We start from the raw sequence: 19,798 nt of genomic DNA, 5'->3' as shown, positions 1-19,798 counted from the left end.
ATTCATCCAAACGCCATTCATCCAAACCAGCAGACGGCGGTCCACGTCGGTCAGTTGCTGTCAATCTTTACGCATTCACTTTAAGGAAACAAACAAAAACAAACACTACTTCGGACTTGGGTAACAGTGTTATTTATCACAACAAACTGTACGTAGACTCAGTCGCTTTGATGACATTTTGCATGCAAATAATACGTTGACTTTTGGTGAGGTGATGTTGAGACAGTGAACAGTGAGACATCGGTAGAAGGAGTCTGTTTTTTTTTTAGTGTTCTGGAGCCGAGTGGAGAAAGTTGGATTCCAGCTTTTGGGGGTGCTGTTGGCCGAAAACGATGTACATCTATGAATGAAGTGCCACTGAGCAAGGCACTTGACCCCCAACTGTTTGAATCCAGACTGACAAGCCTCCCATATTACAAATGTGACACATATAAAGGTGCTACACGTAACAATTTGCTTTTCAAATTAAAAGAAGAACAGTGCTGCTACTTGTCCCTCTGCTTTTTTTTGCATCTCATGTATTTGTTTAGAAAGCAAAGAACAACAGTGACTATCCAGCTAATAAGGGATTCAAACTGTACTGTGACGAACGTACGAAGTTAAATTCGTCCTGTGCTGGAAAGCAGATTTCACACCGATAACTCATTTGTTTACGGTAATAAAACATTTTTAAATGGATGATTCGCTCCTTCAGTGGTGTTAAAATGATACATAAAGCACACTAAAAAGAGAGAGTTAACACCAACACGAATAATAGAAAATCTCCTCCTCTCATCCTCACAGCGGACAGGGAAAGATTACAACAACAACCCCCCCCCCCCCTCCCACCCCCCACCCAGTATCAGGAAACCTGTGCCCATGCGTCTCTTATCCGACTGACGGAAGGCGAGTGGAAACCTTCACTCATTAGCCGTCTTCTCTTTGCAGGAGGGTTCACAGAGGATTTCCTTGTGTGGTAGCGGATAGGGGAAAGCCGCTCCGCTGCAGGTGCTACCATAAGCCAGTTTGTTGAGGCGAGAGAGGCCCTTGATGCTGCCGGGGGGCCGTCCCGGGCTCACCTTGTATCCCGCCGCTCTGGTCGTACCCAGCGGCCTCCCCGGGCTCGTCTTGAACCCGGCAGCTCTGGTGGTGCCGAGCGGTCGCCCCGTGCTGGTCCTGTACCCGGCCAGCTTGGTGGTCCCCAAAGGCCTCCCGCGTCGGCCCGACTTCCCGGCGGCCTTGTTCTTCTTCTTGCCGTCGTCCGGCGCCTGATTGGCGCTTTTGATGTCGGGGATTTTTCCGGCGGAGCCCACGAGCACTTCCTGTCTCTGGCACACCATGGGCTTGTGGCTCTGGGCGGGTAAGACCATGGGAGCCAGGGTCATCTGGAGGGCGGACGGAGGCGGAGGAGGGTAGAACTTGTTGGCCTGGGTGCACAGGTCAAAGTGGGAGGCCGGGTGGTGGCCGTCCTCCGCGAGGCACGACGGCCTGCTGTTCATGCAGAAGTCGCTGCTTGTCACCTGGCGCATCATCTTCTGCTGGGGGGTCGGAAATAAGTTGCAACTGTGTTATTATCACAGATAAAAAAGAACTTATGTCTCTATGTTGAGTCAGTAATGTGGTCTGGGTAGTACAATGCCGTGTCCCTGTATCGTGAAGATGCTTTCATCTTCCACGTTTGTTGTGTTGTGCTGATTTCTTTTCTGAGTCGGAGTGTCTGAACCCTTAAAACATGTCTGTTAAACTACCCCGCTGTATATATTGTGTTGTATAGTGATAATGATTACAGAGATTAAGAAAAGGGGGTTAAACACCTTGAGAACAAGTATAAACCTCATTAAAGTGATGCTGAATGCATGTTGCTCATGGTCAGCAGCTGACCTCTGACCTCGTTGTGTTGGGTTTCATTACTCGGATCACACACAACAAACCCTGTAATCACAATCAAAGTCACTGTTCTGACCGCTGACACACATAACTGCTCTTTAAATTCCAGCAATACAATCACAACTTAACGATGAGGCTAGAAATAAAAGCTCGAGTGCTGCTGATGAGATTTGTTTGTTGTTGTCTTCTGTAGGTGTGGACTTTTATTTACGATCACAAACACAACACAGTTTGTAGTAATATTCATTCACAAAAAAAAATAATGTACATGGATTCCGCATTTTTGACGACAAAAGCCCCCCCCCCTTCCCAAATCCCCTGCATGTCACTTTGCTACAATGTAACGCTCCAGCCTCGTTTTGGCCCGAATAACGGTTTCCAGGAAAAGGGTTTGAAATAGTAACAAAAGAGAAGGAAAGTGAGCAGATATCCGACATGCATGCGTACATTTAGGACATATACATATACATTAACCTAAATACACCAACATTAGCTCTGTGGTTTACTGTACCTCGATTGTTCGCAGATCTCGGTCCAGAAAGGGTTAAAAATGATCTTTCATCCCTTAAAGCGTGAGTCGATCCATTTTCCCAAAAATATTTTTTCGCACCACAGGTCGTCGGTACATCGGGTTTGCTTCGGTGTGCACGTTAATGGTTTAGACGTGGGGGTTTTGTGCGTGCGTGTGTTATTTCCCAGCTCCAGAGGTTTGGATGAGAAACGCAGCCATTTTCCATTAAAATTGAATAAGACTGGAGCGCAGTCTGAGCATGCGCAGAGCACCATTGGAGGTTTTTTTTTTTTCTCCTTCCCCTCCTGAACCACTTCCACATCCAAACGTTTTCACTTTTAAATACATTGTTTATTTGCATTCAATACAGGTGCAAAATTATTGTTTAAAATGTTGCGTTGTCCTGAAATTAAGCCTTAAACCAGTTTTACAACGCTCACCAAAAACAGCCCTCCAACGATGATGAATAATATACAAAGGAGAGGCTACTGAATAATTAAAACTGTAGGCAGGAATATATTGAACACCATATTAAATAAATAAATACAAATGTGCATATGAAATAAATCCTGATATAAATGAGGCATAGTTATTTAAAGAGGAATAAGTTTCTATTTTAGAAAGGACGTTTATATTTAAAGGTCTATTTAAAAATGTAACATTTAATTTATTTCCCACTTCTTATTCCCATCTGAACTTATATTCATATGAATGTATGGGGCTGATTTTGTCTCACCAATTCAGACCAAAGCAACAGAACAAGAATTAGCTAGCGCCCCCTGTGGTCCCTCAGCCCGCTCTCCTCCCAGCGAGCTAGTAATAATAATAACACATTTATTTTGTATAGCACTTTAAAAAAGGTACTTAAGGCACTTTATAATGGTAAAAATAGAAAACAAAAGTCCACTAGCGCCAGAGTGACCCCTTAGTTAGCGGCTATAGCTATATATATATAAAATATATATATATATATATATATATATATAATATATATATATATATATATATAAAAAAAAAAATATATATATATATATATATATATTAAAAAAAAAATATATATATATATATATATATATATATATATATATATGAAATATATATATGAAATATATATATGAATTAGATGGCATTCTAACATATGAGTAAACAGTATCCACCAGATTTGTTGAATATAAAACAGCAGGACAAACTTAATCATTCATTATTTTATTGTGCGGAAAAGTAAAAACATCTTTCATCTGACTATTTCCTCATAAAGACTATGGCTGGGATGTTGCTTGTACATACAACAGGGTGAAATCTGACCAAAAAAACCCAATGAAAAGAAATTGTGTCTTACATTTAAAAGACATATTGCAGATAGTGATGGTTCATTGACATCGGAGGTCAAAACTGCATCAGACATTTTGGAATTTGTCGGAATGAAAATGAAGGTAACCCAAGTGAAGCACAGAGGAAACTAAGGGGGGGGGGGGGGGGGGGGGGGGAAGGATGACGAATATAAACAAAAGCAGATGCTAAACTGAGGTTATTGAATGGAACATTATTAAAAATATAGACTAAAATATTCCTCAACCACTTTGATGAAACTGTAGAGATGACAGGGGACCGGTGAGAGAGGAAAACTCCTCCAGCGAGTCTTTGTTCCGCCTCTACAAGACTTTGTATCGGCCTTTGCTCGTCGGCTGGTACGAATTTTGCTGGAAAAAAACAAAAAGAGACAATAAGCGACATCTTTTATAGACATTTGCTGAATAACAACCTGCGATGTCTTATGTATCCTGCTCTAAAATAGATGTCCACATGAGATCCAGTACTGGTTATTGATTTCAAGCAGAAGAAGGTACTTACTAATCTGATGAGCTCCTCCTTGATTAACCGCGTAATCTCCGTTTTGGCTTTCTGCACAGCCAGTTCATTTGCACCTAAAAAAAACAGGCACAACATTTATAAAACAGTATTCAAAGTTCTAGCAAACACACGAAAATAGGAGTGAATTCAGAGCCCAGAGGTAGTTTAAAAAGATAAAAGAAAGAGTGGGAGCCGCACTTTGAATGAGTAAAATAATTTCGCGACACCTACTTTCAATAGCCAGGTAGATCTTGCGTTCTCCCTCCTTGGGCTCTTTGCCTGGAGGGAAATAGGTTCCTCTGATGGTGATGGCGGCTTCAGAGTATTCACCGATCCTCTGCAGAGCTTCTTTAGACGTCACCTTCCACCTCGCCGTCTGGGGAGGAACCAAATGATGAAACACTTTGTAAGACTTCCTGCTGGATTCTTTCATTATTTACACCCGTCTGATGATGGCTGTGAGGTTCATTGCTTGTGTTGCCACTTTTGTTAATCAAATGTAGATTCAGATTAGTTATATTAAAGATATTTTAGTTAAATTAAAACAGGAACCTGCTGCATATCGTTGCGTCACTGACCTGAGGGAAGTCGTTGATCTCCAGCTCCTCCTCGTATCTCTTGACGGTCTCGGCCTGTTCAGCCGCCTGCCGCTCCTCCTCCAGCTTCTCCACGGGGGTGTAGTTCAGCTTGGCGTTGATCTTCTCCGCCAGCTGCTCCGCGATGGTCTTCGCGGACACCGAGGGCGTCATGATGGTGCCACCCCGGAGGATGGCGTTGGTGGCCTGCTGCATCACGTCCTGCCATAAAGAATACAAAATGAATGGTAGAAAATGAAGAAAGTAAGAGGAATAACTAAGAACTTCTGGTATTATTCGATTAATTAATTATAATAAGTGATGATTTACAGACGTAACATTTTCCTCTCTGTTTAACGTACCTGAGCTTCGGCGCCCAGGTTCTTCTGAGCGTTGATCTTGAGCGCCAGCCTCTTGGCCATCTCCAGTTTCTGGATGTTTCCAGCAGATGGGGGTCCGACGCCTGGCATCCCTCCGGCGACCGCTGATGAGGAGGCGGATGCTCCTGCAGGACCGGAGGACGATCCGGGAGCGGACAGATCCTTCACCCTCTTCTTGGAGTTGAACATGCTCTCGATTTGCTCCTCGATCTGAGGAAGGTAACGGAAAAGTACGGCATGAGACTCACTTTGGCATTTTACTTCCTTGCTCTCTCACAGACACAAAAAGAAGTGCGTGTGATGTATGAGGTGCTTGTGTGTGGGAGATGCCAGCCTCCACTTTTGAAAAAGACTTTCAAAACTAGCCCCCACGTTGCTTTGGGCTACGTGTATGTACAAGACATTACGGTAAGAGCATGTAAGAAGTGACGTCAACCTATTTGATATCAAATGTTACTCACATCCAGGGCTCCGTCCTCGTCGTCAGAGTCCTGCAGTCCAAGAGCAGCTTTCTGCAACTTCTTTCTCTCATTGGCCAAATGATGTTCGGTCTCGTCAAACTTGAAGCCTTTCCCTGAGAACCCGCTGCTGCTCTTAATGGTCTTACCCTCCTGTCGGGAGAAAAAAAAAAAAAAAAAAATACATTTAATTCGCACATTTTTTAAAGCGGTACACTCATTTTCGAGAGTACCTAATTGGGTTTACTTGCTAATTGAGACACGACACACTCTCCCCGGTTTTCCCCTCATCTCACCGCTTTCTGTTGGTCTTTGAAGGTGGCCCAAAGCTGCTCCAGTTCAGGCGGGACAGGAGAGCCGGACAGCTCCAAAGCTTTGATGATATCTCCAGCATAGCGGACCTGATCGTCCGTGATGAAGGTGTAGGCGAAGCCCTAGAAGAAGGAACAAGACATTTTAAAACCTTTGACTGAGAGCTAACAAGTCTATTTTATACAAAAACAAGCACCGAAAACACTCAAAACCCAAATTCAGTTTTAAGTAAGTGACCTTGTTGCCTGCTCGGCCCGTGCGTCCGGCCCTGTGGACGTAGTCCTCGTAGTGGTTGGGACAGTTGTAGTTGACCACCAGGATCAGCTGCTTGACGTCCAGCCCTCTGGCTGCCACGGAGGTGGCCACCATCAGACGACATGCTCCATTCTTAAAGTCGTTTATGACGCTGTCTCTGTCGTACTGGTCGATTCCTAGGAGGACGGCAGTAAAAGGAATATTAAAAGACCAAATACTAGACACGAGTTACAGTACGGCAGGAATCAGAGCTGTTGATAGAGATTCATCGCCAATGAAGCTGTATGAGACAAACGGACCTGAAAGTGGAATATTACCGCTATATCGTGTACATACTTTTTAATATCACAATATTAGGTTGCAAAATGTCATATTTGATTGCAGTTGATCTTATATTCTTTTTAGAGCGTGATGTGATTTAACGACGTAAAACCATACCCCCAAAATATATGATGTAGTTTTTATTTTTGTTTCTTAACACAAGCAACTACCGGTACTTCTTAAAATAATCTAATCGAGCTCAGGAATCAATTGTTTTGGATTCAGCTGCTGCTCCAGCAGATAATCTAGCTGTCTTTACGACCTTATTCTTAACTCCTCACATTAAAATGTTAATGTGGACATTTCTGTGGAGTTTATCGTAACAAACCTGGAATTCTGGACTACTTATTAAGAACATTCGAATTGTAGCAAAATCCAACTACCACCGAGTAATCACTGCATCTTAAATGTGGTTCCATACCTCCGTGCAGTGACATGCAGGGGTACGAGGCCTTCATCAGGTCCTTCAGCAGTGTGTCTGCGTGCTCCTGTTTGTCCACAAAGATGATGACCGAGCCCTTCTCCTGGTAGTGACCCAGGATCTCCAGCAGCTTCAGGAACTTTTTGTCCTCTTCAATCACCAGCTGCAGAAACAAAGGGCAAAAAGAAAAAAGGGAGAAAGGAGCCGGTGAGAGATGAGTCTGTGCAGATACCGGGCAAAAGCACATGAATCATTTTTCAGTGAGCCGGAGGTGAAACGTGGATGGTTTACCACGTGTTGTTCCACATCGGAGCAGACGACACTGCGGCCTCCCACCTGGACCTCGATGGGCTTGCCCAGGATCCTACGAGCCAGCGCCTCCATGGCTCTGGGGAAGGTGGCCGAGAACATGACCGTCTGACGGTCTGGACGCACGTTGTCCACGATACGCATCACCTGGTGGAGGAACCAGACCACAACCGGAGGTCAAGGAATTCTGTCTACTCATTGTCATTTTTCCATCTTATGTTCGTCAACTCAAGATTTATTTGGTTGAGGACAAGCCCTGGTTGTAACATTTAAATCCGGGCGACACCCACCTGTGGCTCGAAGCCCATGTCGAACATCCTGTCTGCTTCGTCCAACACCAGATATGTAGCTCTGCGCAGGTTGGTGACTCGACCTACACACCAAAGGAGAAGGAGCATGAGGGGAGACGGTTAACTTCAAGAAGAGCCAGTCCTCATACGCACTCCGCCTTCTTCAAACAAACATGAATCAAAACACAGAGAACCTTTTTCGGGGCATTAGACTACTTGACATTACTCAAAATTACAACAAAACAAGGCATCGTTACTTCATAACATTCGTTTGTGGACTAGTTTCAAGTGGCCAGGGTTTTAATTTAACTATATTTTACAGTGTTTTTTTTTTGTTGTCTCTGGTCTTTCGTACCATCTCAGGGGAATGAGGGACCTGTAAAAGTCAGAAAACATCCTCAAGATACAATACAAGAGATGGCGCCCCATCAAGCATTATCTGACCAAGCGCCTTCCCACCTACAAGGGAAACATATTACAGATTACCTCGCATGTGTGGAAACAATAAAAACCCATACATTATAATAACAGATTTACACAATGAAAGTGTCAGCAAATATAAACGACTACTTCGTTCTTAACACATTTCCAGTATTTCTTCACATTTTATGCAAATGCTCAGTACAGTACAGGGCTCTACAGTCATATTTATTCCCAGAAGCCACATGAGCTCCAAATTTAAAAAACAATAAAAAGGGAGATATTACGGATGCATGCTTTGAATATCAAGATGCACGCGTGTGCCTTTTAAATGTCTTCATGAGAGCGCTAAAATAATACTGTAGAACCCCGGCTGAGCATTCGGGCTACTCTTACTTAATATAACATAATTACACATCCTGATACACCCACTTTTCAGTGCGCCTATCAGACGTTTTGATCGTCTCAGGCTTGGAGTCTGAAGAAGCACGGAGGCAGCACCAGGTCGACCTACCTGTACTCGCCCCGATCTTCAGGAAACGCACCGCAGCCTTGCAGAGAAATGACTGATCCCAAGGGCGGTCAAATAATGTCAAGAGTTTAGTAAGCGCTACTGACTGGGTTCATTATGTACTTTGTCATATTGTAACATTCATTCCATGCAAGGTAACTGAGTAAAAAAAGCCCCACAACGCATAGAAACCCTACAAGAACGAAGAAGTGAGAGGGTCGAAGTGGATTCACTCACCGCTGTTGGCCCCCAACATGTCAATCATTCTTCCCGGTGTGCACACGATGATCTCAGCTCCCCTCTTCAGCTCAGCGATCTGTAAGCCAACAACATCAACTTAAAGCTACACGGTTTGTTTATCGTCATTGTGCAACACAGGATTGCACAGTTTGTAGCCTCACACGCTACATAAAGGCTTTTCTCGATGGAAAAGATGGGTTTTTTTCTCCTGACTCTGTACGTGTTTGATTGACAGATGGTTCATCCAATCACCTGCCATGTATTATTTTAAAGTGCCCGCCCCAATGACAGCTTCTCAGATGGTTCTGTGTAACAAACCATCTGGCGGCTCAGGTTTTATGCAGGCACCTCTTGTCATCAATATCACTGATGCTTTGTAGCTCAAAATTGAATTCCCTTTCCCCAAACTAGGGCTGCAACCAATTATCCTTTTCATCAGATGAATCAGTTGGGGCTCTTCTTGATGAATGGATTAGTAACCTAACTAAATTAAGTTAGCTTCATTTTTACTTTACAGGCACGAGAGGGGTCTCGATCTATTCATTTAACTCTCTGCAAGAAAGACCGTTTGCTTACACATATTTGCCGCAGGTCACAGCCAAAGAAATTATTGAAGAGATTTTTAAAACCATCTTCAATAAAATGACAGTGAGGAATAAAAAATATAAGACCGACTTCTCCGAGTTTAATATTTCGGCTAAGAGTGGAGTGTCTCTTTAGCACAGATAATGAACCTATAAGTGAGCAGGAGGAGAACAAACGGGACATGATGTCCACTTGTGTGAAAACATAATGTAAAATTGAAGCCTTTGGGGAAATAAAAAAGACAGTGTGTGTTCACCTGTTCGCTGATGCCCGTGCCTCCGTAAACACACACCACCCTGAGTCCCAGCTGTTTAGAGAACTTCTTACACTCCTTGGTGATCTGCAGAGCCAACTCTCTGGTCGGAGTCATGATTACAGCTGTGGGAGAAACATCAGGATGAGAAGAGAGAATAAGCTTCTATCTTTTACCATTTTGAGCACTTAAGTTTCCACAATATGATTTAAATAAGATTTGACGCCATGTATTTGCATAACACTGACTTTAATGACCGTTACGGTGGCTAATAATGAAGATTAGAACTGCTGTTGAAGAATAACTGCCAGTGGATTATTATCAGTGGAAAGAGATTCTATTTTAGTCTTCCTCTGACCTACATTTGAACCAAGTCTTTGAAAAGAACAAGACTAGGACGTCACAACTTCACCCGACACTTTTTATTCGTTCATTCATTCATATTTTTCTATTTGAACGTACTCAATTAAAACAGGAAATATGTCTGTTAATGTTACTGCTGGCTCGAGGAAGTATAAAGATTCCTTACAGATCGGGCCCTCGGACTCCTCCAGGGGCCTCTGGTCCATGATGTGTCGGAACATGGGCAGCAGGAAGGCGATGGTTTTCCCGCTGCCGGTCTTAGCGATGCCGATGAGGTCTCGGCCCGTCATGACGGCGGGGATGGCCTGGGCCTGGATCGGGGTGGGCTTATCGTAGCCGTGCCTGGGTACATTTGTGAGGAAGAAATGAACATGAATATCAAGCGTTTGGTCAGTCAGAATCAAGTTTCATGTCTTTTTTTAAACGGTTATCTTTGTTGCCCTCAAAAAGTTGCCGAGTCCATGACATCCGCGGTCAACGTTGGTTCAGACTCACCGCTTCATAGCGGCGAGGATCTTCATAGACACGCCACACTGCACCCAGGTCTTGATGGGTTTGGGACAGCCCTTCCCTTTGACCGTAATGCCTTCCAGTTCCAGCCTGTACGCGTTCACATCTGTGTTGATTCAAAACCGTCCGAGCAGAAAGACGTTAGATGGGCAGTGAAGGTTTACAAAGACACGTAATCTGAATGGCAGTAATGGAAGTTTCTCTGGGGAATATAAATCTGCTGTAAATACTAAATTATTGAATTAAGTTAAATTGGCGACGGCGGCTGGTAGCCCGCCTTTACTTTGCTTGTTTTAATCTGTTGTGTTTCCTACCGTTTGGCTTCAGTTTGTGTTGCACATTAGGGAGAAGACCTTATATTGACTGATTGACACTAATAACGGATATTATATGAAGATGTGATTTAGTGAGTAGCTATTCATTTTTTTAATTTTGGTGTTCAAATATTAGGATTACAAACACAGAAACACACCAAACCTCTTGGAAAATGTTTCTCATTTGATAACAACACTCTAATAGGATCTGTAAAAATGAATGCCTTTAATTAAACCAAAAGACATATTTTGTTTTGTGTCCCTCGCTTTTAGAAAGGTATTGAGGTTTCATACTCAGCCCAAATAATAAAAACAATACCAGCCTCATAAATATTTGGATGTATACAGATAAAATCACAATAGTACAACACAGATGCAGCCTTTCTATTCAAATCATCAGTGTGTGCGAGTGTTGTGGGATAAGCACTAATCGTGACTGAAACCTAAATCTCCCACGTTCGGTTGACTGACCTTCTGGAGTCATCCTGGCGAGCTCAGGGACCTCCACGTAGAAGTTTCTGCGGTACGACTCGTACTGGATCTTGCCGTGGTCAACGGGCTCCAGGACCTTCCTCTGTTTGGTCTGAAAGCCCGTCAGAGCCGTCTGCAGATCCACCTCCTCCTCCTCCGACGAGTACTGTCAAAACACGTCGGTTACATTTGGGATCGTTAGCAGCGCGTTCCATCGAGAGGAACTTGGCGATATTGTCATTTTGGCCCGATGAGTCTAAATCAGGTTTAATTCACCGGGAAATTTGAAATATTGTATAACGGGTAACAGAGAAGAGCGGTATTGCTTGGGGTAAAGACAACTCACTTCCATCGCGTCCTGGTCGTTCTCCATCAGCTCGCCCTTCTTCTTGTGAGTGTTGGGTCCTTTCTTGGTTTTAACAACGGTCATCACTTTGGTAACCATCATTGCTCCTTTCTGTTAAAGAGAGAAAAACAAACATGCAGGTCATCAGAGGAAGAAAAACATCCACAACATCGAGTCCAACACTAGAAGATAAACTGATAAGAACAGATGGAAGGTGGTCGTTTTCCCCCTCAAACTCGCCTTATCATTTCCTTTCATGGCTCCCATGTTGAACTTCTTCACCTCCTGTTTCACCTCCTCCATGTAGGCGTCCAGAGGGTCCACGTCATCCTCCTCTGGCACCTGCTCTATCGGGATCTCGCTCTCCTTCTCCTCCTCTTCCACCTCCTCCTCCACCACCACCTCCTCCTCCTCCTCTTCTTTCTTTTCCTCCTTTATATCCTTCTCTTCACCCTCCGGCTTCCCTTCCCCGTCTTCGTCATCGTCTCCCTCCATCGGAGCGGAAGTGTCCTCGTCGTCGTCTGAAATGAGGAGTCAATTATAAGGCTCTGCAGGTATGTTACCGGTCAAGTGAAACTATATTTACATTTTCACAATGCAAAAACTCGATGCTAACCAAGTAATCGACAATAAGACATCCCATCAAATGGTGATGGGCAATAATAATCAATGTTAAAACAGTTCAAATAATAAAGTAATAGTAGTTTTGGTACATTTTTGAGAGTAAAGAGAATTTGCCGGTGCTTCCTCACCTTCGTCATCCTCCAGGCTCCACTTCTTGCCCTGCTTCATCTCCTCCAGCTCCCTCTTCATCTCTCCGATGTTTTCGATGGCCTTCTTCCTCTGCTCTTCCCTCCACTTCTCCACACGCTCCTTCCTCTTCCTCATCTCCTCCTCCAGCTTGTTCTGGTCAAAGTCTTGCTGCATGGGCACAGAGAGAAAGATCGGAAACATTGCTCCCATCTACTCCTTTTCTTTTTTTAAGAGGTTAGCAAGAACTGAATATGTGGTACTTACATCCTCAACCTTCTCATCCTCCTTCTCCTCTTTAATCTTTTTCTTTTCGGATAAAGGATCAACGTTGTCCTTCTCCTTGCTCCTGGACCTGTAGGGGAGATGACACGCAATAGAATAAAGATACAACAGTAGCATGATTTGGTTACCAGAGTTGTTAGTTGTGTCTTGAGATGTTTGATTGCATTTTTTCTTTTTCTTTCAAGAAGTCTCACTTTTCATCCGGCCTCCTGCTCTTGCTGGGGCTCCCAGACCTGGACCTCCTTGCTCGGTTCCTGCTGCCAGACCTCCTCCTGTCTCGGCTTCTGGACCTCCTCCTCTCTCTGCTCCTGGAGCGCCTGGATGGCAAAAGGCAAACATGAAAATACAAGAAGGAGAAAAATACTGGTCGCTTGTCACTTCAAAGAATATTTTCACACTTGGTTAAACGATGACTGAAAGTGTGGATTTATTTTAGAGCGAATGCAAACTCATTCAGACCCTGCTAGTTGTTTATTTGTGATTTGTCTTGAGGTTAAACTTGCATCCATCAACTGAGAGCGGCCTTTACAATTTAAAACTGGACTGAACACAAACATCACAGGTACACCGAGCTCCACGCTCTAAACAGCTGCAGTCTCTCTTTAACAATCTCGAGTTAACATAAAAACAACCCACCTGACTCGTTTCCTGTCTCTGGACCGGGACCTGCGGCGGTCCCTGCTCCGCGAGCGTTCCCTCCTGGTCCGGTCGTCTTTCTTGGATCGTTTGTCCGGTGATCGACTCTTTGATCGGCTGCCTGACCGACCCCGAGACGCGGACCGCTTCCTGTAGTGTCTGAGTAACCCAAAACAGCAGAAAAATAAACCACGTCAGCCGATAAACTGCTGATGGTGTACTACACTCGTACAAAACACGTTTTAATTCATATATTCCGCAGATATACGAAGATGAACTGTTGGTTTATTTACGTGCTAACGTCTGTACGTTTTTAGCTAGCATGCTAATTGAACATTACAAGGATTAGCTTAAGTTTAGCAGTCACAGGAGTTTAAATTAACTCGATAATTCAGACATACCTCGACTCACGTCCCATTGATACTCAACAATGCTGTTTCTTGTCAATAAATAAAAAGAAATAGTTCACGGACAACAACGAGTCGAGTGCGAATGGAGGGTTGTTTGTGTGTCTGTGAACCCGCACGTTAGAAAACTGCGACAGCTAAAAGTTCACGAACTCGTGCGGGTTGAACAGCGCAGCGCGCCACCAAGTGGTGGGAGGTCAGAACTACAGGAACTCGTACGGAAAGCCTGAGTGACATGTATAGGTGTCGCGAAATACGTTCACTTAGAGGAGGAACAGAAACACGTTAGAACCACAGACCTGTAAATTAAATCTTTAATATTATGATGAAAAATCTGAACTCTGAAGACATTTGAATTTTGGGTAAAAAAAAAACGTTTGGAAAAGTGAAACGTTCATAGGATCTTGGAGGTCACTGCAATGTTTTCCTACACTTATATACGGTGTTTATATTAGTTTTATTATTAATACTTTTGCTACATTGACGAGAAAATAGTGAGAAGTAAGAAGTTTGAAGACAGCTTGGTCTATTACCATGGTGTTATATGTTATGCATTAATATACAAACTCAACAATTATTCTTACCTTATTTTAATTTTATTATTGCTTTAAGCCAAGTCAATTTCATGCATGAGCCAATATCACAAATTTGCCTTACGGGTGTTTACGCTGCATATGACACACAATGTCCTTAGATTCTCAATTCGTATTTGGAATAACTCAAAATGTTTATTAACATACTGGTTGCATAGTGTTTTATCATATCTTCCCTCAATTAAAAAAAATAAAGAAAAATACTGATTACAGTGAAACACTCCTTAAAATATCCTAAATTTACATAAAATCATCCTGTATATTATAATAAAATGTATGTTTTTCTGATCGGCATTTCATCAGACAAAATGCTACATGTTCAACAACAATACTGAATAATTGTCCAGAACTGGGAACATTTGTTCTTTGAATATAGTCATAAAGAGCTACAAAACTAAGCAAATCAAACCCTTCATCATCTCAGGTCTTTAAATAAAGTAAGAGTCAAAACAGAGGATGTCACACAAGTAGTAGTATTTATTTGGTACGAATTGTCCGGTTATTTGTATATTTCTATGTTTTTAATCAGAGACTGTTTACATCATGTCAACACTGAATTTGTTACTGAAGTAAGATACTGTGAACATTATCAAAAACAATCAAGTAGGTCAGACAAGTCTCAGGATAAATCACATCAATTCACCTACATGAAAAAAAAGAAATTCACATTAATAAATTAATTTGGATGAAATCAAAAAGCATGGAGAGAGAACACCACAGAAGAAGCGCATATATGACATATGTATATAAACGAGGCTCGAACCAAGCAAAGCAGGACACATTACCAGAATTACTCAACACAAACTAACACAAACTAACCACTGCCCCGCATTTATTTTCAGCGACAGCACTTCCCGGCGAAACCCCCAAAACACTCTCGCCAAATCACACTTTTCATTACATATACCGTATGAAGTTTACTGCGTCTTTAAGCTCATAGCCGTGCAAAAAAATAATACACTCCACAATCAAGGGCTAAATGCTTCCTCTGACTTTATAACACGGGTGGATCCTTCTGAACGCTCGGTGACAGATCGCAAAAAGAAAGTACGATATAAACGCACTGCCCATGAGGAAATCTGTCACAACACAAAATTCATAAAAATCATCAGGAACTGGACAAGATCAATACATCTTTATTTAAGCTCTAACTAACTGAAAGGTGTTGGGCCATGTGTGTAACTGTTCCGAATTCTTTGACGCACTAAACACGACACACTTCGAGGTTGAGGCGACCCAGAAAAATGTGTCTTTCGTCCTCAAATCATTGACTGTACGTCCTGTATCTAGTTCTCTACGTTTCTTTCTAGCTGATGTTATATGTGGCAAAGAAAAGGGTCACATGTAAGAAAAGAAAATATCTTTTGAGCTCAGAATTAACAAAAGAATGAGAAGGAAACCTCAGAGTCATTACACTTTTGTTTAAAAAGGAAACTTTTTGTTGGACCTCCACGATGGTCGGACTCCAAAAGTTGTCGTCAATTTACTTTGAAGCCAGGAGGTGGATTTAGTTTTTTGTGTCTTACTAATTATATGAAGCTTCACCTTTAAAGGTTGCCGTTATCCATCAGGTTATCATCATCAGAGTTACGTGAACGTTACGCCCCGAAGCTCGAGTGGGGAGATCAACGACCTCCAAAGTCAGACGCCAGCTGAGTCTGCGTCCTGTTAGCTGCTAAGCTAATGCAACATCGATGTTATTCTCTATCGGCTTTTAGGTAACCTGGTTTTTAAAGCAAGACTAAAGACTAAAGAATAAATAACATTTTTCTTACAAATGAAAAGCTGACTTCATCAACAGCAAAACAGCAATTTAATACAACCAGAGACTTTGCAGCGACAGTCTTATGGTGGCTAATGTTTTAGTCAACCGGTTGACTAAATTTAAAAAGGAATTTTTTAAAAAGGAACAACGTCCCCTTTTATGTGAATGTCCAATCAGTGTTGTTGGTAAATATTGTCGGCTGAAGTGATAGAACTCCTCAGTGTGTGCTGTATGCATGCGGCATATCTTCCACCCTCTCACCGTGCTGCAGTAGTGTACTCAAGGATGTGTCGGTACATCACTGCTGGGCGTGTTTGCAGGGGCAACAACGTCCACAGACAGACAGACAGAGACAGAGACAGAGAGCGAGACAGAGAGAGAGAGAGAGAGAGAGATGCATCAATATCAGAATATTTTTAATGCTTCTGAAATATCGCTCACGCCAGTGTTTTTCCCGTTCGTAAGTTAAATTGAATCTGCGGTTGCCAGAACGATGATGAACTGTACTGGTGTTCACTCCGTGAGTATGACATTTATTTCTATTTGTTACACCCGAAAAATACGATAAATGCTTTCGCACAAGCAAACACATGCTGTCGTTCTCTAGAATCTCTGGTCGCATGTAGCTTAGCATCAGTGGAATCCTGGACGCGCGACCCTGATCGTAAGGCAGCAAGGACTCGTTGGCAGACAGAGGGAGGGGGACGACAAGACAGGGGGGGGGGAGGGCGTTTTACTGAGATCCTGGCGGTCCATCAGGGGAGGGGGTCTCCGAGCCAACGAGCAGCAGGATCTCGTGCGAGAGGATGAAGGTGAAGAAGTAAACGCAGAGGTCGGCGAAGACGTCGCCCATCCTCCTGTAGGTGTCCATGGAGCGGTTGATGACCTCGGCCGGGATGCCGGACAGCAACAGGGCCGCTGTCAGCACGGTGGTCTGAGCCTTCTTCTCTACCTGGAGGAAGAGGAGCACAATGCAAAGACACTAGGACGCATGGCTGCAAAGAAGTCAGAGCGACAACATTAAGTCATGTGTAGATGGGACCCAAACATTGTCAAAACTAATGCAAAGTCTTGTGAGAAACTGTGAACTGGCCAAGATTTTAAAAAAGTGCAACATTAGCCAACTGTAATTACGACAAAACCATACTTGAAGATAAGAATCTGCATCCATGTTAAACTCTCTGCATACAGGTTAAATGTGAGTCTAACACTGGGAGAGGGCTCATAAAATATCTAATACTCACCTTTGGAAAGTATTTGGACAGCCCCATGTAGGCCAGTTCGAGGGTCAGAAACGGAGCAAATATTGACTGGAATGAAAGATTTACGCATAAGACAATTATGTTTCTGGTAGTCAGATGCATTATTAATGAATATGGGTTGATATCAGACTCACCAGAAATCTGCAGACAAAACCCCGGACGAAAACCGCGAGGAGGACGCTGCCGATGATCCGGAAGATTCTGAAGGGATCAAACTCCTCGGACTCGGACGCGCCGTCCTCGGTCGGCTTCTCGTTGGCCAGCTGACCCCGCAGTTTCATGGCATCGTCAAAACGGGACAGGTACTTCTGGAGGCCTCGGCGCGGGGAGCCGCCGAGGTCGTCCGGCGCCCGCTCCCCTCTCGGCCTCTGTCGGATCCCCCCGGTGTCGTCTTCCAGGGAGCCTCCCGGCGGCTCGCTGCAGCCCAGCAGCGGTGAGCCCCTCCTCTCTGGCGTGGCACCGTGGGAGCGGCTGCCGAGGCCCGAGGCCTCTGGCGGAAAGGGAGACGGCCTCTGGGAGGATGAGGACGACGACCACGGCTCCGTCCGGTCAAGATCGAGGTGGAAGTGGGGTTCTGCTGGACGCAGGAGCGCCCCGGCTGAGGGTGCAGGACAACAGCAGATTCAACGAGAGCTGAAAGTCCATTCATTGTTAAATATTGATTGGTTACATTGAGAACTTGAATGGACAGATGTTATCTGTAGCCATTTGTTCTTTCTTATTTTTATTGATCTTTTATTTAAAAAAAAAATAAGTCAGCTGATGGTGTAACCAAATTGTTTGTTTTGTTTTGTGGTCTTATTCTTACCAGATCTGATCATATTCTACCCGGATCTGATCATATTCTACCCAGATCTGATCATATTCTACCCAGACGTAGAGATGCGTGTTTTTCACTGGACGGGAAGGTGAAAATTGTAAACTGAAAAGTAACTGCAGCTGTAAGACAAACGTAGTGGAGTAAAAAAGAAAAGTAGCATCAAATATTTGACTCTGATGTGTAGTAGAGTGAGTATAAATGTAAAGCTGCATAAAAATAGAATAAAATCAAGTAAAGTAGCCCTGAATATGGACCATTGGTTGCGTTACGTTACACCAGTGTTCATTCTCAACATGAATACTGAAATGTGCACGATGGTAATGTGCTGACTATTAGCTCAAAACAACAACAGCAGTAAGACGAGGCGTGTGACAGTCACGACCACGTGTCTCAAGCAGAAGAAAAATACTCTTTTTGAACATCGATGCGGTGTGGAACAGGGATCGGCCATTACGTCATACCGTTGTTTTCAGATTCGTTTTTGGTGAAGCCCACGATCCTGTTCATCCTGTCCTCTGAGTTCATGAGCAGCTTCCTCCTCCGGATCTCTGCCCTCCTCTGCGCCGCCGACAGAGCGCCAGACTCTGCGGACTCCATGTTTGAAATACAATAAACTAGCAATCAACTACAAAGTACATTCACTGAACAAGATAAGAGATTCAACGGCAACAACATAAACCGCAACCCCCTGACCAGGATCACCGAATTACACGGAATGAGTGCGAGCGTTGTTTGAGGACAGAGGACGCACAGTGATGACGTCGCCAACATATCTATAAAAAAAGAAGAAAAAAAACCTCGACGCTGACTTGCAGGAAACATGATGGGTCTTAAGGGCCTTTCTCATTATTATGCGTTCTTGTCTGTATTGACAATATATATATATATATTACTAAATATAATAATTATAATATACTAAATAATTAACTAAATATAAATATATTTGTCTGTACTTGTGTTCTCGTGAGGATTATAATAATAATGGTGCAACATCCTTTTCCACGATTATTATCATTCATTTATTTTATTTTATGTAGAATAGTTCAAATTGGAAACAGTAAATACACTTTTTACATGTATTTTACATGTATTGAATAGCTTAGTGACTAGCTCTGAACTCAGTAGATCTTCGCCATTTGTGTTAACATACGTGCTCAAATGTATCTTGCTGTTTGTTTCATGGAAACTTGATATTCTTATTGGTATTGTAGAAATATGCTAACGGTATTTACAGGCATTAAACGTATAAGTATTGTGTGTGTGCTCATTTGCAATAGTGTTGCGTGTGTCATAGAGCAAAGGGTTAGCAAAGTTAAGTAAGTAAATGTGTGTTTCTATGTGTTTAGCATTTTGATGATTAATGGCTTCACAATCGCAATTTTAATCTAATAATCCCACATAATGTGATAGTAATTATAATAAACAAGTAACAAACAGCTGTATTTTGTTTGTTATTCAGGTCAATGCAGAGTTCCTGCTGATCACCACCAAGCCGTTTCAATCAAAGTTCATGTCACAGCTGGACCTCTTCTCAGACTCCCTGATACAGGGCTTAAAGAGCAAAGGAGGTGTGAAGGAGAAAAGGTCAAGGATGTCCTGACCATCAATGATTTGGTTAGTACATATGTATACAATATTAGTTTCACTGTATTGGTGTGGTTATTGTAATATTTTCTTGTCCATATCTGCTTTTTTTAAAACATTTGATGAATAGTAAA

The 19,798-nt window shown here is 43.0% G+C and overlaps 3 protein-coding genes across 6 annotated transcripts; all 3 read right to left on the bottom strand.

Annotated features, from left to right (window-relative positions):
* Positions 1-899: 899 nt before the first annotated feature.
* On the bottom strand, positions 900-2,535 carry cUnh5orf24 (chromosome Un C5orf24 homolog; the record flags this gene model as incomplete). 2 transcript variants are annotated; one of them, XM_079282795.1, is made up of 2 exons in its annotated part: positions 2,378-2,535; positions 900-1,517 (listed from the first exon to the last, which is right to left on the bottom strand). In XM_079282795.1, exon 2 carries the CDS (start codon positions 1,509-1,511, stop codon positions 900-902), a length of 612 nt encoding a protein of 203 aa, XP_079138921.1. In that variant the 5' UTR covers positions 1,512-1,517; positions 2,378-2,535. The 2 variants fall into 2 exon arrangements, with proteins under 2 accessions (XP_079138921.1, XP_079138922.1); XM_079282796.1 differs by having other exon boundaries at positions 900-1,514.
* Positions 2,536-3,567: 1,032 nt separating this feature from the next.
* Positions 3,568-13,771, bottom strand: ddx46 (DEAD (Asp-Glu-Ala-Asp) box polypeptide 46). 2 transcript variants are annotated; one of them, XM_079282919.1, is made up of 23 exons: positions 13,635-13,771; positions 13,234-13,392; positions 12,792-12,914; positions 12,580-12,667; positions 12,315-12,483; positions 11,803-12,083; positions 11,563-11,673; positions 11,217-11,382; positions 10,417-10,537; positions 10,088-10,263; positions 9,562-9,683; positions 8,718-8,796; positions 7,550-7,632; positions 7,242-7,406; positions 6,951-7,113; positions 6,191-6,384; positions 5,938-6,075; positions 5,645-5,794; positions 5,166-5,393; positions 4,807-5,025; positions 4,460-4,604; positions 4,229-4,302; positions 3,568-4,077 (listed from the first exon to the last, which is right to left on the bottom strand). In XM_079282919.1, the coding sequence occupies exons 1-23, from the start codon at positions 13,649-13,651 to the stop codon at positions 4,030-4,032; spliced, it is 3,219 nt and encodes a 1,072-aa protein (XP_079139045.1). In that variant the 5' UTR covers positions 13,652-13,771; the 3' UTR covers positions 3,568-4,029. The 2 variants fall into 2 exon arrangements, with proteins under 2 accessions (XP_079139045.1, XP_079139046.1); XM_079282920.1 differs by having other exon boundaries at positions 12,792-12,905.
* A 921-nt stretch (positions 13,772-14,692) lies between these two features.
* Positions 14,693-18,808, bottom strand: camlg (calcium modulating ligand). Of its 2 annotated transcripts, none has more exons than XM_079283259.1 (4): positions 18,542-18,808; positions 17,395-17,858; positions 17,243-17,308; positions 14,693-16,950 (listed from the first exon to the last, which is right to left on the bottom strand). In XM_079283259.1, exons 1-4 carry the CDS (start codon positions 18,675-18,677, stop codon positions 16,732-16,734), a joined length of 885 nt encoding a protein of 294 aa, XP_079139385.1. In that variant the 5' UTR covers positions 18,678-18,808; the 3' UTR covers positions 14,693-16,731. The 2 variants fall into 2 exon arrangements, with proteins under 2 accessions (XP_079139385.1, XP_079139386.1); XM_079283260.1 differs by having other exon boundaries at positions 17,395-17,834.
* Positions 18,809-19,798: the final 990 nt, after the last annotated feature.

This window comes from Melanostigma gelatinosum (genome assembly GCF_949748355.1).
Source record: "Melanostigma gelatinosum genome assembly, chromosome: 14".
In the NCBI taxonomy this organism is placed as follows: Eukaryota; Metazoa; Chordata; class Actinopteri; order Perciformes; family Zoarcidae; genus Melanostigma; species Melanostigma gelatinosum.
This window is presented reverse-complemented; position numbering and strand designations above follow the sequence as displayed.

Excerpts from the sequence above, each read along its gene's own strand:
- ddx46 (XM_079282919.1), bottom strand. Across the intron at positions 11,674-11,802 it reads CCATGAAAGGAAATGATAAG|AAAGGAGCAATGATGGTTAC; the intron begins GCGAGTTTGAGG and ends TCTCTTTAACAG. Across the intron at positions 7,114-7,241 it reads CCGATGTGGAACAACACGTG|CTGGTGATTGAAGAGGACAA; the intron begins GTAAACCATCCA and ends TTGTTTCTGCAG.
- camlg (XM_079283259.1), bottom strand. The coding sequence starts at position 18,677 with ATGGAGTCCGCAGAGTCTGGCGCTCTGTCGGCGGCGCAGAGGAGGGCA. Across the intron at positions 17,309-17,394 it reads GTTTTGTCTGCAGATTTCTG|TCAATATTTGCTCCGTTTCT; the intron begins GTGAGTCTGATA and ends CTTTCATTCCAG. Across the intron at positions 16,951-17,242 it reads TGTCCAAATACTTTCCAAAG|GTAGAGAAGAAGGCTCAGAC; the intron begins GTGAGTATTAGA and ends CTCTTCCTCCAG.